Source organism: Mustela nigripes, chromosome 2, assembly GCF_022355385.1.
Source record: "Mustela nigripes isolate SB6536 chromosome 2, MUSNIG.SB6536, whole genome shotgun sequence".
In the NCBI taxonomy this organism is placed as follows: domain Eukaryota; kingdom Metazoa; phylum Chordata; class Mammalia; order Carnivora; family Mustelidae; genus Mustela; species Mustela nigripes.
Window position 1 is genome coordinate 159,998,917 of NC_081558.1, and position 23,169 is coordinate 160,022,085.

A 23,169-nucleotide genomic window follows, 5' to 3' on the forward strand; every position below is an offset into this window, starting at 1 on the left:
TTGCCTTGGGTTAGAAAATTCGTAACACATAACGGATTTCTTTCTTCCCAAACATAATTTAAATGCATGTGAGGTAGCCACATTAAGGCAGAGTTGTTTTGGGAAAGTCTGATTTCCAGGTATGTGACAGCTAAAGATGGGTGTTTATTGGTAATTTGGCTCAAATGATCAGTCTTTAGAGGCTCTTTGGTGGTGAAAGTAAATAAATGGAAGTAAGTACTAAATGGTGATAGAATAATGGCCTCCCAAAATGTCTGTGTCCTTGTCTGAAACTTATAGGAAAAGGGACTTTGCAGATGTGATTAAGAGTTTTGAGGTGTGGAGATTATCCTGGATTATCTGAGCAGTCCAATGTACCCACAAGGGTCTTTAAAAAAAAAAAAAAAAAAATATATATATATATATATATATATATATATATATATATATCCAGCCCCCCTTTTTAAGTAGGCTCCATGCCAACTCACAATTCTGAGATCAAGGCTTGAGCTGAGATCAAGAGTCAGATGCTTAAATGACTGACTGAGCCACTCAGGCACCACTCTGTAGGGTCTTTATAAGAAGGAGGCAGGGGGGTTTACAACCCAAGGAGATGTGACAAAGGAATGAGGTGAGAATGATGCAGCCACAATCCAAGGAATGCTGGTGGCCCCCAGAAGCTGGAAAAGGCAATGAATGGGTTTTCTGCACGTGTCCAGAAAGAACATGGCCCTCTGCCACCTTTTAGTCCTGGAAGGTCCATTTCAGACTTCTGACCTCTAGAACTATAAAATACATTTGTGTTTTTTTAAAGCCACTGGGTTTGTGGTAATCAATTATAGTATCAGTAGGAAATTAATCTCATTATGATTCTTCTAGAGTTGCAGACCTTATAAGGGAGGATATTTTCCTCCAAACTTTATTATTGAGGCTGCGTAGTTCTTCAACACGGAGAAGCTTCTAAAAGTTACTGTGACTGGGAAATGTAAAGCGATGGGCCAAGGACAGATACATATCCTGTTTTGCTTTGTGATCCAAAGTTTAGACAAATCTGTTTATCTTGGGCACATTCAGTGCTTTACTGTAAAGTTGATCTGTGAGCAGCAGAAGTGAGAGGGGGACCAATGAGCTGAAAGAGACCTCAGTCAATCTGCTTCCTCCGTCTTCGCTTCACTGCATACAGGAAATCTATTGCTGTGTCAAGTTCCAGAGAAGAGTTTCTTCTGTTCCAACTTACAAATCAGCCTGAGACGCAGAGTGGAAGGAGGAGGTTGGTAGAAAGGGAGTGTCCTGCTGTGGATGGGCTAAGAGGATCCAGCCCCGAGCCGCTAACCAGGGAGAGCCCCACCATGTCCAGAGCTCCTTTCCTACCTGTGTGGAGGCAAAGTACCAAGTAAAGGCAGAATACAAGAAATCGGAAATGCCCTGCACTAGGAGAACTCCTCAACCACAGCTTCTACCGATTTTGATTGTCTACTTAGCCCTCGGTAAGTCTCAGTTGTCTGTGAGAGAGCAACAGGAGAATGGCCAGAAACGTAGCTCAGCTTTTGCTAAGTTTGCTTTGCTTTTCTTGTGGAGCGAGGCAAGATAATGTGGTCACAAGAGATGGGGTCAGGGGTTACTCTCAGATTTATTTCACTTTATTCTCCTTACTCTGTGCTTGGTCTTACTTATTTTACTTTGTATCCTATGGTACTATAGGTATCTACAATTTGCCTCACTGCCTACTTCCTTATTTCCATGTTCTCCCCCTCCCCTTTTCTGAACGAGGCAGAATAAGTTAAGTATTTTCTAGTAACGATCCAAGTCATCTGGGTTCTCTCTGCCCTTCAAAAAAATGAATCCCACCTCATTCAGGTCCGTATTGTTCACAGTATAAATTAGGAGAGTTTATGGCTTTTAATCGCTTTCTATGGCCAGGTGCTTTCTAAAATAGAACGCACACACAGCGTGGCGGTGCATCTGTGAGGTATGTCTGTATTTATCTTTAAGACGTGTAGGCTGTAAAAGACACTTTCTGGATGAGAGGGCACTGCAACATCTAGGTTCTCGTAGGAGTTGTAGGACACTGGGGGCCCTTGGGGGAGGGGGTGTCCTGGTTTCACTACAGAGGGTTGGTAGGAGTTGATGTGGGAGGGAGTTTTCAGGTTTCACTTTTAGTAAATGGGAGCAGCCCCAAGGGAACAGTGTAGTTGGCATTACATTTCATAATTTGATCATTGAAGAAATAAAAGACTTAAAAATACTGACTACCTTCCAGCAAAACTGTTTTCCACATGACAGTCTTCCTGGTGAGCACAAGTAAAATAATCGTATTGTATTCCTGTGCCTTTCTAAGCAGAATTTTCATATACTTTTTGTCCTTTGATCTGCAAAGCAAACCAGTGAAGTAGGCATTGAAGATAGTTTTCCATTTTATGAAGGTAGAAATTGAGGCCTGGAGATGTGAATTGATTTGTCCAACACCACTTGTCAGTGACAGAGTCACACCCAGTCCCGCCTGTAGCATCACCAGACATTTGAATAGGCTTATGCCTTTCACGAAAAAGCAGCACTATTTTTAACACCATGGAAAAAAAAAATTATGCCCATGCTTGGTTATGGGCTTAATGGACTGCTTACTCACTTAAGAAAAATCAAGTAATCTAAATATTTCAGTAGTTGAGATCTGATTATGGGAAGCAAAGACCCAACTTGGCAGGGAAGCCAGCCAGGCAAGAGGCTATTTTTCATGTCAGATCACATTATGACTTTTGGGTAAAGGACAAAAAAAATCAAGATGAAAACGTAATGGTAATTTTGAATTGTAATGTTTTAAAGGTTTGCATTTTAAAACTGTTTCTGAATGCAACCAGAAGATACTACCTAAGTCAAATCTCTGAAAGCTGTGCTTATATAATTGTAAAGTTATCGAAATATTTAGGATCAGGATACAAAAAAGCAAATTACATTACATGCAGAGGTTTACATGATAAATTCACCATGAAATAATTTAGAATAACGAGAAGCAAACTACTTGGGGTATGACTTTACGTCTTTATTAATAATACTTTTGTTATTAATACTGCCAAACAGAAGTAACTCAATTTGTTGTACAAGATAAATTCACAAAGGCGCCTAAGAACTAATGACTTCAGAACTAGGCCTGGGTGGTTTATTGGCCTTTGGCTCAGGTCATGATCCCAGGGTTTTGGGATCGAGCCCCGTGTTGGGGGTCCCTGCTCAGTGGGGAGGCTGTTTCTCCTTCTTCCTCTGACTACCACTTCCCCTGCTTGTGTTCTCTCTATCAAATAAATAAATAAAAATCTTAAAAAAAAAAAAGAGCTAATGACTTCAGTGTAAAACATAGCACTTAAAAAATCTTTTTACTTTTGTATCTTTAGGGTAAATACCCAGTAGTGCTATTGCTTTTATGTGGATTTATTTGCCTATGAATTCAAGCAATGTGGTAGTTGGTAGGCAAAGTTTATTAAAAAAATGCCTGCAGGGAAAAATTAAAACAATCTAAGCGGTCCACTGTCTAGCAAGGCTCTCCAATGCTGTGTCTGATCTTCTTCCCTCATAATCTCCTTACTGTAGCCTATATGTATTCTAGCTTTTTTTCTTGTGTTCACATTATATCTTGCTATCCTAATCAACTTGACTCTACCTTTTATCAAAGTCACTGGTACTAAGATCCTGATTACTAAGGACTCCTCCACTTTTTTCCTTCTTTGGGCTTATTTGGTTCATTTGTCATTGTCTTCCACTAGAGGGCAGGAAGTAACAAGAAGAGGAACTAAAAATCAAAACAGGGCTGTTGGTAGCTTCAGCATGTTTGCGAAAGATTAAAAACAATTGCAAAAGAAAAAGGGTTTATTTTCATTAATTTCAGTCCTGTCTCCTTTTTCTAGTTTGAGAGTTATGAATTTGCATAATGGCTTCCTCTAAACAGCTATGCTTAAGCAATTAATAAAGTAATAAAAAGTATTAGGAACACTGAATTATTTATGATGTGTTTGTGAATAGTGGCTAAAAGTTATTAGCAACTATCATATGATCTCCCTGATATGAGGAAGTGGTGATGCAAGATGGGGGCTTAAGTGGGTAGGAGAAGAATAAATGAAACAAGATGGGATTGGGAGGGAGACAAACCATAAGTGACTCTTAATCTTACAAAACAAACTGAGGGTTGCTGGGGGGAGGGGGGTTGGGAGAAGGGGGGGTGGGGTTATGGACATTGGGGAGGGTATGTGCTTTGGTGAGTGCTGTGAGGTGTGTAAACCTGGCGATTCACAGACCTGTACCCCTGGGGATAAAAATACATGTTTATAAAAAAAAAATTAAAAAAAATTAATATTCAGTTACCACTTGAAGCCAAAAAAAGTAAAAAAAAAAAGTTATTAGCAATATAAATTAGGGAGATCAAGGTAAGACAAAATAATTGGAGAATATTTTAAATTGGTCCCAAAGATGGTAGATATTACAGTGGATTAGAGCTGTTGAAGTCTTAATGGAGAAAATGGATCTTGAATGATATTTTTGGGTAGATGGGGAAAGGTAGATATTTACATTGAAATTGAATGTATTGTATATTATTTAATGCCCCTTTGCTTCCATATTTCATCCATGCATGGAATATTTTGGTGCTTTGCATTTTCTCAGTAAAATCTCAATCTCCGGGCGCCTGGGTGGCTCAGCTGATTAAGCATCTGCTTTCCGCTCAGGTCATGATCCCAGCCAGGGTCCTGGGATAGAGTCCAGAATTCGGCTCCCTGCTCAGCGGAGAGCCTGCTTCTTCCTCTCTCTCTGTGGCTCCCCCTGCTTGTGATTTTTTCCCTCTTTCTCTCAAATAAATAAATAAAATCTTAAAAAAAAAAATCTCAATCTCTTTTCCCTAAATTTCTTGATTCTTGTATATCTGTGTTACGTTTAAAAGTTTGTCGTGAGGTATACTTTTAACCACTAACTGTGTCATCTTTAAGAAATTGTTTACCCTCTTTGACAAGAATTTCCTCATTCGTGAAATGAAGGAGATGTAGGAGACTTTTGAGAAATATAGTTTTCAAACAGGAAGGGCTTTAGAAACCTTCAAATTTCATTTCATACGTGGGCAAATAAAGCCCAGCATTTGTTCAAGGAATTACTAAAGATACCACCCAACTTTTTAGTAAATGAACTGAGCTTGAAACTCATCCATAGTATCAAACATACAAGGTAAAAGAGATGTGGCAAGTATGTGTGGGATAATAGGAGATTCCTGTCTAGGAAAAAGAAGACAAGGCTAAAATGTGGGTTAGTTATTTTTTTAGTTAGTAAGTAAGGGTGTATGTGTCATGTGTGAGGAACTGTGCTTCATGCTGGCGATACTTGAACAAGACAGACATAAATCATGCTCTCATGAAGCTCAGACTCTCAGAGGAGAGGTGAGCATTAAATAAACTATTGCACATAAGTAATGTGTAAGGAGAAAGAGAGGGTGACATGGAAATGTGTAATTGGTAAGTCTAGTCTCGTCTGTGAGGGTCAGGGAAGGCTTCCCTTTGGAAGTGATGTTTGAGATGAAGAGAAGCAGAAAAGAGCGAGGCAGGAAGCGTTAAGGGACTCACATTCCAGGCAGGTCAAGCACCTTGTATGAAGGGCAGAGGGAACTGAACTATGATTGCAGTGGTAAACAAAACAAAAACAAAAAACCAAAGAGAAATCAACTGTATTGAGGCTCAGTTGGGGTTCTGGGAGCGAGGGAGAATGATGAGAAAAGGTGCAGAGAGAAAGCTGGGCAGATGAGACACGGGGGAATGTCTGCATTAACGTGCCTAAGGGAAAGACCGGCTTGCAGAGAAAGCGAAGGAGACAGGGCCAAGTACAGGCATAATAGTAGGGGGTAAGAAAAGGGATTCACCAGGAAAGGGAAGTGGTTAATAGCCTCAGAATCTTCCAACAACCCAGGGGCACCAGTCCTGAAAAAAGGCCAAAGGAGCTGGTGACCTTTAAACCTGGGTTCTGAATGGAAGGGTATAGGAGCCACAAGATTGCTGGTGTTGAGGAGAGGGTGGGTGTGGAGGAAATTGAGGCTGTGGTCACAGACCATTCATCCAGACATTTGGCAGTAACAAAAGGAGAAGGGATCACAGTTAGAAGGAGAAAGCAGCATCTAATTTCTTTCAACCAATATAGGGGAAACCTGAGTGTGATCAAAGGGTGTCATCTGAGAACATTCAGTGATTTGGTCAAGGTTCTTTTCCAGACTGGGTGTGTGTATATGTAGCTGTTAGTTGTTTAGTGACTTATTTTCTTTTTCCTTGCCATTTGGTTAGTTTGCCATGAAATGCTACCTCTCCCTGAAGGTGAACTATTACGTAATATGAGAGTATCTGGTTATATGATCCTGTTTTGTGGTACTGACAATTTTTCAGAAAAAAAAATGTCCAAGTCAAAATGATGAAACCATGTCACTTTTATTTTCTAAAAAATCCTCCCATCTCTTGTTCGTTGGATCCTTCCTAGATGTTCCCCAAGGGTTATTCTAAACCAGTAAATAAGCTAGTTGAGAGTCACCTATAGGAACCTAAATCATTAAAGATACTGTGATGTCAACTCAAATCTACTCAGTCAGACTAATCAGGGTGCAGAGTCTGAGATCTGGGCTTTCATAAATCTTTGCAGATAGTTCTGATGGGAGCTTGGATTTAAACACTCTCTTAGTTCTTTATCACGCAAACTATCCCTCTTATCCTGCATACTCAGCAGATGGCTGCTCACTTTTGCTTTCCTGTCATCCACTGTGGATTTCTTAAACCAAATGATGACCTTTCTGAGGGTAGAGACCTTACTTCATGCATCCTATCACCCCCCAGGGCTCTGCACAGGTACGGATGCTAAGTAAAGATACTCCAAAAATGTTCGTCAACATGAGCTTCCCCCAAATATCTGTGTCTGTAACTTCTCTTGACCTTTCTGCTTCTCTTTTAAGAGACCATGTATTTCCCCCTTCTTTTTCTTTTTCTCCTCCTGCGCCTTCTTCTTCTTCTTCAATTTATCTATTTACTTGAGAGAGAGAGCGAAAGCGAGAAAGCTGGGGTATGGGCAGAAGGAGAGGGGGAAGGAGAGAGAATCCTCAAGCAGACTCCCCACTGAGCAGGGAGCACAAAGCAGGGCTCGATCCCAGGACCCCGAGATCATGACCTGAGATGAAATCAAGAGTCTGTCACTTAACCAACTGAGCCACCCAAGAGTCCCAGTATCAGTCTTTTCAAAAGCAAACTTCCACTTTGCTTTGGCCTTATTTCCTGCCAGTACCACTAGGATGTTGCTTTACCATCACTGGTGTAAATTCTAGCTCCCTCCCTTTCTGTCTACAGATAGGTTGTGCTCTCCTCTGTTAGATACCTTCTCCCTCCTCATAGTTCCAAATATCCCATCCGTCTCGCTCAGGTTTGACACGAAAGGATAAAGACCCTTGTCATTCTCCCATACTTTCAGGGCCTTGAAAGAATAAGTCTCCATGTGCTGACCGTTGCTTCTGCTTGGCTCCTTTCAATCTTGTGCTCCTACCTCTGTCTTAACACTACTCTCTTACAGACGCTACAGCTCTCTGACCACTTTCTTGTTAGTAAATCATAAAGCCTCTTAGTCCTTAACTTAAGGCTTTTCCCACGTGATTATTTTTAAATTTTATTTTATTTATTTGACGGAGAGTGACATAGCGAAAGAGGGAACAGCAGCTAGGGGGAGTGAAAAAGGGAGAAGCAGTCTTCCTACTGAGTAGGAAACCCGATGAGGGGCTCGAACCCAGGACCCTGGGATTGTGACCTGAGCCAAAGGCAGATGCTTACTGACTGAGCCACCCAGGTGTCCCTTCCTATGTGATTTGATTTTGATGATTCCTGTCTTGAATCTCCTCCCTGGTTTATGGCATTGCATTTACTTTCTTCATAATTTTTGCTAACTCTGCTTCTTCCAACAGATATCTGATTATAAATGTTTTTGAGATTTTGATTTTGGCCTATTCTCTAATTTCCGTATCAGAGACAGCAATTTGGCAGCCTATGGACTAGATCTGGCTTGCAGACACTTTTCATTGGCTTGTGTAACATTTAAAAAAAAATCTGAATTAGTTGCCACTACTTTAAAATTGGGAGATTTTTTTACCCCAAACCCCTGACCTAGAATCTAGGGTTTCTGAGAGGGTAAAGTTAAATTATGTATATCAAGCACATAACACCATCTGAATTTTACATTCAAAAGGTGGTATCTTAATTATTATTTTGCAGTTTTCAAATATCTTTCATAGATATTATTTCAAAATTTATTTAATTAACTCTTAGAGATCAACTTCCTTGTTGTTTTGTTTTCTGGAATTATAAACTATGCTGAAATTAACATTCTAGTACATATAGCTTTGCATATTGATAAGTATAAATATTCACTATCCATTCAACACACTGTCCCTTGTGGTAATTGTTACACATTTGTACAACATCTGTCCTGGGCTAGGGAACAAATCTGTCCCTATTCACTAATTTCAGACTATGTGATGGTAATTGCCTGAAAAAAAAAAAATTAACCCAGCAATATGGGTTTTATTAGCATAGTATTCTGACCAACTGATACAGGATTTTTGATGATATCATTTTGGAAACTAGGGTCAAATTTGTTATTTACCATAATTCTTTTGGCTTTCAAATTTTATTCATCCATGGAATTTGTTATTGGATTCTTATGTTTTGGAGCTTGATACTTAAACTTTTCTCACTCTTCCTTTTTATAAACCATTTGGGTGTTTTATTTTTCTCTCTGTGCTGTATCTGAAGAATATAATTATAGTTATCATCTAAGTCACCTTTCAACATATTACTTAACCTTATCTTTTATTGGCCTGTTCGTATCTTTTGCCCATTTTTTCCATTGGGTTGTCCATTTCTCTCTCTTTCTCTCTCTCTCTCTCTCTCTCTGTTTTTTTTCTTGGTTTATGTGTTTTCTGTATATTTTTTGGAGGAAATTAGTCTTTTGTTTATTGTAAATGTTCAAAATATTCCACAGGTTTTTGCTTGTCAACATTAATTTACACATTTTCTTTTCTTTTTGCCATGCAGAAATGTAAGATTCTTTCTATAGTCATCTTTCTCCATGTTTTCTTTTGTGGTTTCTGTTTTGTATCAGGGTTAGAAGGTTTTTTACTCACAGTGACAACTGTCCCAGTTTGCCTCGGACTTTCCTGCTTTTATTTTTATTTTTTAAATTTATTTTTATTTTTAAAAATATTTTATTTATTTATTTGAGAGAGAGAGAGAGCATATGCAGGGTGAGCAGTGGAGGGAGAGAAAGAAGCAGGCTCCCCACTGAGCACAGAGTCAGACGGGAGTGAGGGGGTTGATTCCAGAACCCAGATCATGACCTGAGCAGGAAGGCAGACACTTAACTGACTGAGTCACCATGTGCCCTGACTTTCCTGGTTTTAGCATTAAACATCTTATGTCCCAGGAAACCCCACATTCCCTGGCAAACCACGGTGTTACTCAGTCCATGTTCCATTTAAGATTAAAAAAAACAAAACAAAACACCCATGCTTTCTTCCAGTTAATCTATCTATCATCTATCAATGATTTCTGTCTTTGGTTCATTTTATTTTCTTTTTGTGTGAGAAGTGAGGTAGGAATCTGTTATTGTTGTTTTCCTAAAAGACTAGATAAGTTTCCCAATACCATATATCAAGGATATAAGTAATTATCTTTCCCCATATGAGTTTGAATGACCACTGTTATCAGATACTAAATTCTTACATGTATGGATTAAGCAACTGAGATTCAGAGAGTAATCTGTGCAAGACTGTAGAAGTAATAAATGGAAGAGCCAAAATATTGGTCAATTTTCTTTACTCTAATTTTGTTGTTTTTCTGAATTTGTTCTGCTAGAACTTTGGGTTCCCATCCAATATTTTACTTATTGAACACCTAATTAGGTGTTGTCTGCTACTAAATAAATACCTTTGAAAATGCAAATCATATTTATAAATTAAAGCATAAGAACGCAAAATCATGATGCTGTGATACAGGGATCAGTTGCTCACATTGTTATATTAAAACATGTATATACAAATTGTAGTTTTTGTGTTTCTTTGAACTTGTTATTTTAATTTTCTTTTATATTAACATATATATTGCTGAGTGTATTACATATGCGCATTTCAAAGAACAATTACACAGTGAATGTTTATGAAAGTTTATGTAAGTTCTACCGCCCAACCTTTGCTGTAAACTGTTATCTTTTGGGATAATAATTCCCTGCCTTTTTTTTTTTTTTTTTTTTTTTACATTTTACCACGTATGTATCCAGCCCTAAACAGTAAGAGTTATTTTGCTTTTTTTTGTTTGCATGTAGATGAAATCATACTCTGTATGTTATTTTATCATTGTTTTCATTTGCTGAATAGTATGTGTGAGATTTACTCATGCTTAAGTTTGTAGTTATAGTACATTAATATAAATAATTTTTATCCTAAAATTTCAAATGCTTGCAAAACAGTTTTTTTTTCCTTGAAAAAGTTCTGGTGCAGAAATAACAAATATGATTTAAGGTAAGAAATCTCAGGGCACCTGGGTGGCTCAGTGGGTTAAGCCTCTGCCTTCAGCTCAGGTCATGATCTCAGGGTCCAGGGATCAAGCCCCACATCTGGCTCTCTGCTCAGCAGGGAGCCCGCTTCCCCCTCTCTCTCTGCCTGCCTCTCTGCCTACTTGTGATCTCTCTCTCTGTCAAATAAATAAATAAAATCTTAAAAAAAAAGAAATCTCCTATTTTGTATTTCAGTTTCTTTCTTTTTCGGACACAAGGATTCATGATAATGGAGATATTAAGCTGTAATACATATGAACATATAAAGGAGAAAGTTTTCATTTTAAAAATATGTTATGTCTCATATAGCTAAAATGGCAAATGTTTATTTTTCTCTTCTGTTCCCCTTCCATAGAAAGATAAATTTGTCTCAGGGAAAAATTTTTCTGAAATCATTATGTGAGACTAGAATAATAGGAAAAAATGAGATTGTCTCTTTTTGGCCATGGTGTGGTTCCCTTTCCTTCCTTTCTTCTTCCTTCCTTCCTTTTTTTTTTTTTTTTTACACATTTATTTGTTTTTGTGAGAGAGAGCATGGTAGGGGGTGTGAGGAGCAGAGGGAGAGGGAGAGAGAGAGAGAGAAATCTAAGCAGACTCCTCACTGAGTACGGAGCCCAATGATCCCACAACCCTGAGATCATGACCCTGAGACCATGATCTGAGCTGAAACCAAGAGTCTAGAGCTTAGCTAACTATACCACCCAGGAGGCCCAGCCCTGGGTCTTCAGATCTTAGTTTTCTATAATCCCTTCAGGCACGTGTCACCTGCACATAATAGTATTTTATTTAGAATATTCTTTCCTCTCTCTCTCTCACTCTTATTATTGGCTTCTTGTCTATTAGATCTTGTATTAATTACTTATTGTTACATAATAAATTATCCCCAAACAAGTATTTATTTTCTTGCAGTGACCCAAGGGGGAGAGAGAGAGAGAGAGAGAGAGAGATGGAGCACGAGTGAGCACACACTGGAAACCGCAGTCTTTTTATAATTGACTCTCAGCACTGATATCCATCACTTTTATGTATTGTAGTCATTAAGTGTATGAGTGAGTCCAACCCGCAGTTAAGAGGAGGGAATTTTACAGACATGAATATCAGGAAGAGAGAACATTGGGAACAACTTTAGGGGCTGTCCACCACCTCGAGACAAGGATAAGTTGCTCAGGGTACATTTTTATACTTTCCATTTGCTGTTACTGCAATTTCACATAATTATTTGATTATTTGGTTAATGTTTATTGTTCACAGTAAATTGACACTCCAGGATAAATAGGCATTTATTAAGTGCCTAGCTACTGTAGTTTAATAAAGGAATATTAATATAGCTTCAAGTTGCCCTCCATCAGTCCAAAAGTTCTAAAATACCTGATAGGGGGTCATTCTGCCCTTTGAATGAAAACTACTAGTGATCATAATCTGATCATAATCTTAGAAGGCAGAAAATGTTTCCTTTATCTCCAAAATTTATCATAAAATTAATGTATTAGGCTTCAGGCAGCTTTAGTAGAAAAAAGATTCAGATAAGTCTTTTAGTTCAAGCATTCCTATTTGGTATATATAAATAACAGAATTTGGGGAAGAATTGTGATGATTTCAATTATTCCTACAGGGTGATACTGCTTTTTAATTATATATCGAAATAAAATTATGATTTAGGCTTCCTCCTCCAAAGGTTAGAAAGTTCATAGATTTTTTGTTTGGCTACCATGGACTTTCATAATTCCTAGATCCCGATGTGAAAACCATTGCATTAGAGGAAGAAATAGAGCTAGCCTATTTGGGTTACAACTCCTCAATATCTGTAAAAAAAGACATAATTTAATTTCACAAATTCTTGCTTGAATCCATTCATAACTGTTGGGAAATAATACTTTTATGTCTAACCTACATCTGCAAGGTGAGGTTTTATAAAATGTAATACAAATATTCACTAACTAAAATGTTAAGTTTGGTATTTAAAGCTTTCTGGAGCCAGAAGTAAAGGTTGAAAGTAAAGGTTTCTGTATTGTATTGACTTTACCATACCGTTGACTAGAAAAACTTATGTACTTAGTGTAGCTAAATAAAGATTGTTCTAGCAGTGTAATTCGAGTTTCCAGATCTTTATGTGATTAAGATCTCAGCCTCAAAGTTGCATTTATTTTAAATGAAACCTTGAATCTTTAGGTGAGGTGTACTGCTTCTTTATGACTAGTTTAATACCTCAGTCTGTCATGTGCTTTGAATACTTTTCATGAGTTATTCCTCTCATTAATTTAAGAATGAGAGTCTGTGTTTTGCAGAGGGGGAACCTAGAGCATATGAATTCATTTAATTATCTAAAATGAAACAGAGTGAGAAAACTTATATCTCTCATATTTTGTAGCCATTGCTAATCCATGATGGTTCAGCACTATATTTGTTATAATAACCAGTAGAGTTCTGAAGTTTGAAAGCTTGAAACATCAAATGTAGAGTGAAATAATTCTGTTACTTGGTTTTCCTTATGAAAAATATCAGGGTATTTCCATGTATCTCAATGTGTTGAAATGTATTTATTTCAGGGACGCCTGGGTGGCTCAGTTGGTTAAGCAGCTGCCTTCAGCTCAGGTCATGATCCCAGGGTTCTGGGATCGAGTCCCACATCGGGCTCCTTGCTCGGCAGGGAGCCTGCTTCTCCCTCTGCCTCTGCCTGCCTCTCTGTCTGCCTGTGCTCACTCGCTCTCTCTCCCCCTGTCTCTGACAAATAAATAAAATAAAATCTTTAAAAAAAATGTATTTATTTCAGTGTATTCTGTATTTTTCAAAGTAGTAAATTCAATGTTAAATAACAAGAAAGATGACCAGTGACGATGGAAAGACCATAATAAGCAGTAAGAATGACTTCTTGTTAGTACTAGCTTAGAGGCTCCAGGTTCTGTAAAGAAATGTCAAAAGAAACTTAAAAATGGAACTATGCCACATGATTTTCTTTTGCAGACACTTGGGCATCTTATTAGAGCATAACAAATGGTTTAGGCTCCAATTTTGTCCCCCAGTTAAGCATTATTTTAACTTAAAATTCATTGTTGTAGCCTCCTTACTGCTTTGTATGCCTTCTCCTCAAAGAACTTGCAAATGAATGAAAGGACAAGAGATCTTTAACTTTTCCGTTTCCCATTCCCATATGCCGGAAATACATGAATTTTAGCAACCCTAGTAACTATTGGAGGATGGCATAATCCACATTCTAATTAGGTTACTAGCAGTTGCTGGACCAGGGCTTTTTATTGGGAGTGGTGAAGTATGAACAATGCCTATCTCTCCCTTTTTTAGTCAGGACAGCACAGCAGACCACAGGATTTTAGAAGAGATAAAAACTATTTAACCTCACAAAAAAAACCATGTGTTCTTTCTGAGAGCCTTTTCCCCCCTTCACTGGAGGAAGCCTTTGGAGTATGGCTTTGCACAGTCATGCCCATACAATGTCTGCGTGTGGGTGGTGTATGCTTGCTCAGGCATATGACAATGACGATTTGGGAAAGGAAACTTCTGGTGCTCAAAGTGAGTAAGAGGTTTCATTTGTACTAAAATCACAAAACAATCTTTCTTCTACTGATACTTTTGACTTAGATGGAAAAGTTTTTTTTTTTTTTTAACCATTATTTTCAGTGTAAAGGGTTTTTCCATTTGTATTTTGTTTTGTGTTTGTGTGAATGCATGTTCTAAAGTTACATGTGTTAAAACCTGATGTTTCTGATACTGTATTTAGTTCAATTGAGGGACAATTTATGTACAATTAACCGTATCCATTTAAAAGGTACAGTTTGATGAGTTTTGACCTATTCCTGTGAATCATCACAAACAAGACACAGGACATTTCCATCATTCCCCACATATTCTTTCATGTATATTTGCAGTCCATCCTTGCCTTGGTCTCTATCTGCAGGCAACCACTAATCTGCTGTTTGGCACCACAGACTGATGGGTTAGCATTTCATCTCAGCAGCGTTCTTTTGTGCAGTGTATAGTGTATACTCTTTGTGTCTGCTTGTTTCACACAACAGAATGAGTTTGAGAATCATCAAGGTTGCTGTGCACTCCTTTTGTTGCTGAGTCATATTCCATCACACAGACAATTTATCCATGTATCCATTAGTTGATGTTTAGGTTGTGTCCAGCTTTTGGCCATTGTGAACAAAGCGGCTATGAGTTTCATACACAAGTCTTTGTGTGGACATATATTTTCATTTCTCTTGAGTAAATACCGAGATTGGAATTGTTAGGTTGTATGGTGGACAGATGTTTGACTTTTTTAATGTAGTTTCCACTAACACTAACAATATGATTATTGAAAATAGGTAAAGATTTTTTTTTTGCAATTATTTTTGTCATTAACTTACATTCCACTAATAGAGTCAAACTGTTGTGTTTTGAAAGTCGGTTGGAATAGTATGTATGTGGTTATGCAACCAATTCTACCTGCATAAGTTCATTTGTTTCACTTTGCTTCATAATTTTAGTGTTTACAAGTAATTTGGTCATGTTTTATAATTACGGAAAATGGTTACATGGTTCCAAAGTCAAATCTATAAAATCAGAGACATATTATTTCTATTCTTGTTTCTATTTCATCCATTTAGTTTTGAAATTATAAGCAAGGAAAGAAAGAACACACACACACACACATACACACTTAGATGAACAATAGTGTAATATATACGATTTTGTGTATCCTGCTTTTTCTTCTTAACAACATATCTTGGATGGGGCGCCTGGGTGGCTCAGTGGGTTAAAGCCTCTGCCTTCGGCTCAGGTCATGATCCCAGGGTCCTGGGATCGAGCCCCATATCGGGCTCTCTGTTCAGCAGGGAACCTGCTTTCCTCTTCTCTCTCTGCCTGCCTCTCTGCCTACTTGTGATCTCTGTCCGTCAAATAAATAAATAAAATCTTTAAAAAAACAACAACAAAAAAAAAACAATTTATCTTGGAGATCCCTCCATAATAGTTTATAGAGCTATCCCTCATTCTTTTTAAGAGTTTCATTATATTTAATTTGGTGTATGTACCGTAGTATAGAAAACTAACCCTCTATGAGAGGTCATTGGGTTATTTCTCAAAGTCTTGCCACGACAATGTTGTAATGAATAGTCCTTGCATATATTCTTTTCATACTGTTGCCTGCATTTCTTTAGGATAGATTCTGGGATTTGGTATTGCTGGGGAAGAGAAATGCATATGTAATTTTGCTATATCTTGCCAAATTTCCTTCTGTGGACATTGTAACGCTCTGCATTCCTGCCAGCCTGATATTGGCACGCCTATCACTCCACAGCTCCAAAATACATTGTCAAATTTTTGGCCTTTGGCAGTCTAATAGGTGAGAAATGGTATTTCTGCATAGTTTTAATTTGCATTTATTTTACCATGAATGTTGTACGAGCATCTTCCTATATGACTAAAAGACTTTTGTACTGCTTCTGTAAACTAAATCTCCATATCTTTAGTACAGTTTACTGTAAGGTTGTGTTGACCTTTATATCTTTAGCAGTTTGAGTCACCTACATGACAGGCAGCTGTGCAAACCACTCTTCTAAGCACTGAAGATGTGGAATGAAAAATATAAATGAAAATCCCTGCATTTATGGAGTTTATAATCTAGTATATAATCTAGTTTAGAATCTAGTGAGGGAGTGATGAGTTTGGCCCACAAATTTTGGCAATTGTCTCCCACCGTCCACCTTACCTTAACTATTTCTGTTCAGATTTGGAATTCATACCGCTTGTGTCCATATACCATTGTAATCTTGATTCTATTGACTTAATCATTTGATGTACTCTTTCAGACCTTTGTCTCTGTGTTTCCCCCAAAACATGGGTTGGATTTGCTTCATTGACTCTCTTAATTTAGATTAATTTGGGTACTGCTTTTATCCCAGTGCATTCTTTAGATCCAAGCCTTGGTTTCTATTCAATAGTAGGACCTTTGTACAAGAATAGTTGGGCAATTAGAGCAGCTTTCAAGCTGGGCAGCCTTGGATGAATTGCTTCATCACCGTGAGTCTGCATTTCTTTGTCTGTAAGATGATGTTAAAATACTTGACAGTGTGGGGAGGCTGAAATAAATAGCATATGCTAGTTACCCAAAATTTTTTCCTAGCCAACTTTTGAGCAAGTGCTCAAAAACTGTTAATTTTTAAAAGCAGTGTTTAATTAAAGTAAATGGTAGCTTGGAGGAGCAGTGGGTTCAAAATTTCTTCAGAAAAACACTGCCTTAAATCTTATGCTAAAATGTTTCTCTTTGCTAGTCAGGTGCACCCACTCTAGATGTATTGGAGATGTATCATTTTCTTGTGAACACTTTCTAGGAGTGTTGCGCCTTCCACAGTGAGAACCTGCCAATAACCAGCCTCAACTCTAATTGCACATCTGGTTTTTCTCACTTAATGACAACACTGAACTATTCGTAATTCTTTGAAAGTCCCATGTAGCTTCTTATCATCATCATCTTCTTTTTTTTAAAAGATTTTATTTATTTATTTTACAGAGAGAGAGAGAGAGAGAGATCACAAGTAGGCAGAGAGGCAGGCAGGGAGAGAGGGGGAGAAAGCAGGCTCCCTGCTGAGCAGAGAGCCAGATGCAGGGCTTGATCCCAGGACCCTGGAATCATGACCTGAGCTGAAGGCAGAGGCTTAACCCACTGAGCTTCCTATCTTCTTCTAAATGACATTTCTTTTTGTATGCAAAAAGATTTCCTTCTTTCTCTCTGCAGAACTTATCTACTGAGATCCAGCTCAAATATCACCTGTTAAAATCTTCCCTTTAACCCTTGCTCTTTTAGAATTAAACATTTTTTAAAAAATTTTAATTAATTAATTTTTTTCAGCATAACAGTATTCATTGTTTTTGCACCACACCCAGTGCTCCATGCAATCCGTGCCCTCTCCAATACCACCACCTGGTTCCCCCACCCTCCCACCCCCTGCCCCTTCAAAACCCTCAGATTGTTTTTCAGAGTCTGTAGTCTCTCATGTTTCATCTCCCCTTCCAATTTCCCCCAACTCCCTTCTCTCTCCATCTTCCCTTGTCCTCCATGCTATTTACTATGCTCCACAAATAAGTGAAACCTATGTTCTCCTCTAGGGTTCTGATGGATTCCTGTCTCACGTTGAGGTCTTTTATCCATTTTCAGTTTATCTTTGTGTATGGTGTAAGAGAATGGTCAAGTTTCATTTTTCTACATATAGCTGTCCAGTTTTCCCAGTACCATTTTTTCTTTTTAACTTCTGGACATTATTTTACTTCTATCATCACTCTGAAAACTTTACCTTCGGATCATATAAATAGCTGCTTCCTTATCTGGACCTCTTGTCTTGGAGACAAGAGGGCATTGTTTATTATGATGTTTCTATTCTTGGTGAGTACTTTGCCAGAAGTACTCAAAATAATAAAAAAAAAGTTTATTAGCAATTCCCACTTAGAGTTTGCCTTACAAGATTTGAACTTAATAGACCATTGTCCATATGATATGATTCAACAATGCTTAGGAAAATCCTTTTTTGTTCCATACCAGCCCCCAATGAACACATCACTACTAAACTTTCTTGACCTACTAACTGGTGGCCCCAAAGCCTATAATGGATGGTAAAACCCTTTTCACGATTGGAGGTAAAGTAAATGCATAGAAGCCAGGAATAAGAAATACTTTGACTTGAATATAAAGACAGCTGGGTGGTGACAGACACTTTGCATCTAAAGTAGGTGTATGCCAAAAAGGTAAGAAGTTAAAGTCAAAGTTCATCATGGGGAAAATTGTCCTGAGGTGTCTTGACTGTCATAACTTATGTTTCTTTTGGCAACTGCAATCCAAAAATGGCGTGTAGAATGTGAAAAAATTGTGACTTTAAGTAGGAGTCAGAAATACTAATGTTATTCTTCTGATCACCCCATATGTCTTTTCAGAGTGCATACATGCAAGAGTGGGAAGTTCTGGGACACTAGGGAACTCAACGAAGCAGCAAACAGGTATGGACAATTACAGTTTGGGTAATGGTCATCTTTTAACGATAGTTCTATTAGAAGTGTGCTTGATGCTGGTACAGTTTGTATGTTAAGAACTTGAATCGTCTTACCTAAAAAAGTACTCCACATCACTCGGCATCAGGGAAATACAAATCAAAACCACAATGAGATATCACCTCACACCAGTCAGAATGGCTAAAATTAACAAGTCAGGAAATGACGGATGCTGGCGAGGATGCGGAGAAAGGGGAACCCTCCTACACTGTTGGTGGGAATGCAAGCTGGTGCAACCACTCTGGAAAACAGCATGGAGGTTCCTCAAAATGTTGAAAATAGAACTACCCTATGACCCAGCAATTGCACTACTGGGTATTTACCCTAAAGATACAAATGTAGTGATCCGAAGGGGCAAGTGCACCCGAATGTTTATAGCAGCAATGTCTACAATAGCCAAACTATGGAAAGAACCTAGATGTCCATCAACAGATGAATGGATAAAGAAGATGTGGTATATATACACAATGGAATACTGTGCAGCCATCAAAAGAAATGAAATCTTGCCATTTGCGACGACGTGGATGGAACTAGAGCGTATCATGCTTAGCGAAATAAGTCAATTGGAGAAAGACAACTATCATATGATCTCCCTGATATGAGGCAGAGGAGATGCAACATGGGGGCTTAAGGGGGTAGGAGAAGAATAAATGAAACAAGATGGGATTGGGAGGGAGACAAACCATAAGTGACTCTTAATCTCACAAAACAAACTGAGGGCTGCTGGGGGGAGGGGGGTTGGGAGAAGGGGGGTGGGGTTATGGACATTGGGGAGGGTATGTGTTTTGGTGAGTGCTGTGAAGTGTGTAAACCTGGTGATTCACACCAGGTTTTATAAACATATATTATATGTTTATAAAAAATAAAAAAATTAAAAAATATGAAAACAAAACAAAACAAACAAACAAAAAAACCCCTACAGAGCTTAGGGGCTTCTGGGTGGCTCAGTGGGTTAAGCCTCTGCCTTCGGCTCAGGTCATGATCTCAGGGTCCTGGGATCGAGCCCCGCATCAGGCTCTTTGCTCAGTGGGGAGCCTGCTTCCCCCCACTCTCTGCCTGCCTCTCTGCTTACTTGTGACCTCTCTCTCTGTCAATCATCTTAAAAAAAAATAGAACTTGAATCGTCTTCTGTGTAGTTATAGGCTCTTGTCTAAAAGTGTCTAAATATAATATTGCCTGTTTTATGAAGAGTTCATAATTTTTTCATTCTAAAATGATTTCTGTGCTTATTTAGTGACTTTTTCAAGAATTGTGATCACTAAACAAACCAATGGCATGTTAAAAAATTTTCACTGGGTGTTACACAAATATGAGTCATGGATACTACATCAAAAACTAAAGAAGTGCTCTATGTTGATTAACATAACGTAATAAAAAAAAGAAAAAATTCTCATTCAGTTTTTGAAAAATGGGTTTATAAAATAGGTCTTAGCAGATATTAGTAATTTATTTTCTCTGTTCCCCACTCAGCCCTACTGTCTTCCAAAGTTGCCATTATACTTAACTTCTTCTTTATATTTTAAATTTTTATTTTTGTTGTATACCTTACTTCATTGAAAAATAATTCCTGTGACTCCAAACTGCATTGCTGGTCTTAAAAATATACTTTCTAATTTCACTCAATTATTTCACCATCTAGAAAAATTAGATTCCAGGTAAATAATTAAAATAATTATATAAACTATGACTCTAAAGGTTGGAAACAATGCATCAGTGGTGCCTCCCCAAGAATGGTAGGTTGAATGGTGTCGCCCCCAACAGAAAGTCCAGCTGGATCTTGCAAATGTGGCTGCATTTAGGAAAAGGATCTTTGAAGATGCAATTAAGTTAAAGCTCTTGAGAAGAGATCATCCTGGATCAGAGTGGGCCTAAATCCAATGAAAAGAGTCTTTAGAAGTGAAGAGAAAAGAAGAGGACACAGGGAGAGGCAATATGAAGATGGAGACCATGATTGAAATGACATGTCTACAAGCTGAGGAACACTGCAGATTGCTAGTTGCCACCACAAGCTGGAAGAACTAAGAAGGATTCTTCCCTTGTGCTGTTGGAGGAAACACAGCCCTACTCAACATGTTAGTTTCAGACTCTTGGATTCCAGAAATATAAACAAATACATTTCTGTTTTGTTATTTTTTAATTTGACCAAGTTGGTCATTTTATATTAAGGCAGCCCTTGGTGGCTAATCTAATGAGTCATTAAGTTACTTTTCTACTATAAATATGTTTTAAAAAACACAAATCACATTTGTTTCTGTCTCTCTCTCTCTCTCTCTCTCTCTATATATATATATATTGAGAAAGTATTAAATTAGGCTTCTGATCTTAACAGTGTAAAAGTATAATTTTTATGAACTTTAAAGAAAATTTGGTTTCCGATAAATAAAGTAAAGAAAGAAATCACAGGACCACTGACCAGAAGGCTGACACATCTGTTTTACTACTTTGGTGTACGCGAAGCTTCAAGCAAGACTGGATAAGGAATTTTCAGTGAAGATACTTGATATGAAATCAGAATTTCATGGCAACTAGCTGAAGTTGAGATAATAAAACTAAAGACTCCTATATCAACAGTTAACAAAGTTTAAAAAGTCATTTCCAATATCGTAAAAGTAGTTAGAGAAATATTTGTGAAAAGAATAATTTTCTTCTCTTCTGAAAACAATCCTTTTGCACATTTAAGAATACATTCCGACTTGTGGGTTTTATCTCTGGCATGAGAAGTCATAGTCATCTTGTCTGGAAATATCGGCAATTTAGTTCTTATCAGATATAACTAAGTCTGTATCTGGATAGTATAGGATTCTGTTAGAAGAGCCTGGTCTGGCATTAAGTGATGCCTTCATAACTGATTTGAATGAAGTTTTCAAATATTATATTTTTTAAATTAAATTTAATTTTCAGTGTTCCAAGATTCATTGTTTATGCACCATACCCAGTGCTCCCTGCAGTACATGCTTTCCTTAATACCCACCATCAGGCTTGCCCATCCCCCCACCCCCTTACCTTCCAAAACCCTCAGTCTGTTTCTCAGAGTCCACAGTCTCTCATATTCATCCTTTCTGATGGAAGCGTAATCTTCCATTGTGTATATGGACCACATCTTCTTTATCCATTCGTCGTTGAAGGGCATCTTGGTTCTTTCGATAGTTTGGTGATTGTGGACATTGCTGCTGTGAATTGGGGTGCATATGGCTCTTTTCACTACATCTGTATCTTTGGGGTAAATACCCAGTAGTGCCATTGCAGGGTCATAGGAAAGCTCTATTTTTAATTTCTTAAGGAATCTCCACACTGTTGTCCAAAGTGGCCAGATCAACTTGCATTCCCACCAACAGTGTACTTTAAATCAAGAGTCAATAAATTATAACCCATGGGTAAAATCCAGCCAGCTCATTTTTGTAATTAAAGTTTTATTGGGAAAAAACCCCATGCCCATTTATTTATATATTATACATGGTTGCTTTCTTGCTGCAATCGTAAGATTGAATACTTTCAGTGGAGACCATATGGACTGCAAAACCTCAAATGTTTACTCTTTGTTCTTTTATGGAAAAAGCTTGAAGTTTTTGATTTTTCTCTTCTAGTACCCCCACTTCACCTCACTTTTACACTTTAGACCTAATACAACTTAGAAATTTCCTTTTGATGACTGTCTCCTTTGCTGTACAGAAGCTATTGATCTTGATGAAGTCCCCAAATTTCATTTTTGCTTTTGTTTCCCTTGCCTTTGGAGACATGTCTTAAAAGAAGTTGCTGTGACCGATGTCAAAGAGATTACTGCCTATGTTCTCCTCTTGGATTTCAGTGGAGTCCTGTCTCACATTGATAAAGAACTTCTCAAATTCAACACCCAAAAAACAAATAATCAAGTCAAAAATGGGCAGGAGACATGAACTGACAATTCTCCAAAGAAGACATAAGAATGGTTAACAAACACATAAAAAAATGTTTAACATCATTAGCCATCATGGAAATGCAAATCAAAACCACAATGAGATACCACTTATACCAGTTAGAACGGCCAAAATTGACAAGGCAGGAAACAACAAATGTAACAACAAATGTTGGAGGGGATATGGAGAACGGGGAACCCTCTTACACTGTTGGTAGGAATGCAAGCTGGTATAGCTACTTTGGAAAACAGTATGGAGTTTTCTCAAAAAGTTAAAAATAGAGCTACCTTATGACCCAGCAATACAGATATAGTGAAAAGAAGGGGCACATGCGCACCAATGTTTATAGCAGCAATGTCCACAATAGCCAAACTGTAGAAGGAGCCAAGATGCCCTTCAACAGATGAATGGATAAAGATGTCCATATACACAGTGGAATATTACTCAACCATCAGAAAGGACGAATACCCACCATTTGCATTGACAGGGATGGAACTGGGAGATTATGCTAAGTGAAATAAGTCAAGCAGAGAAAGACAATTATCATAAAGTTTCACTTATATGTGGAACATAAAGAATAGCATGGAGACATTAGGAGAAGAAAGGGAAAGAGAAAGGAGGGGAAATCAGAGGGAGAGATGAACCATGAGAGAGTATGGACTACAGGAAA

At 37.9% G+C, this 23,169-nt stretch overlaps 1 protein-coding gene across 1 annotated transcript in view; it reads left to right on the forward strand.

The window, feature by feature from the left end:
* Nucleotides 1-1,114: 1,114 nt before the first annotated feature.
* Nucleotides 1,115-23,169, forward strand: part of CD200R1 (CD200 receptor 1) — a 33,487-nt gene continuing 11,432 nt past the window's right edge. Inside the window, 2 exon segments of the mRNA XM_059388123.1 lie at nt 1,115-1,466; nt 18,493-18,555. Coding sequence (XP_059244106.1) covers nt 1,400-1,466; nt 18,493-18,555 — 130 coding nt within the window. The 5' untranslated portion in view covers nt 1,115-1,399.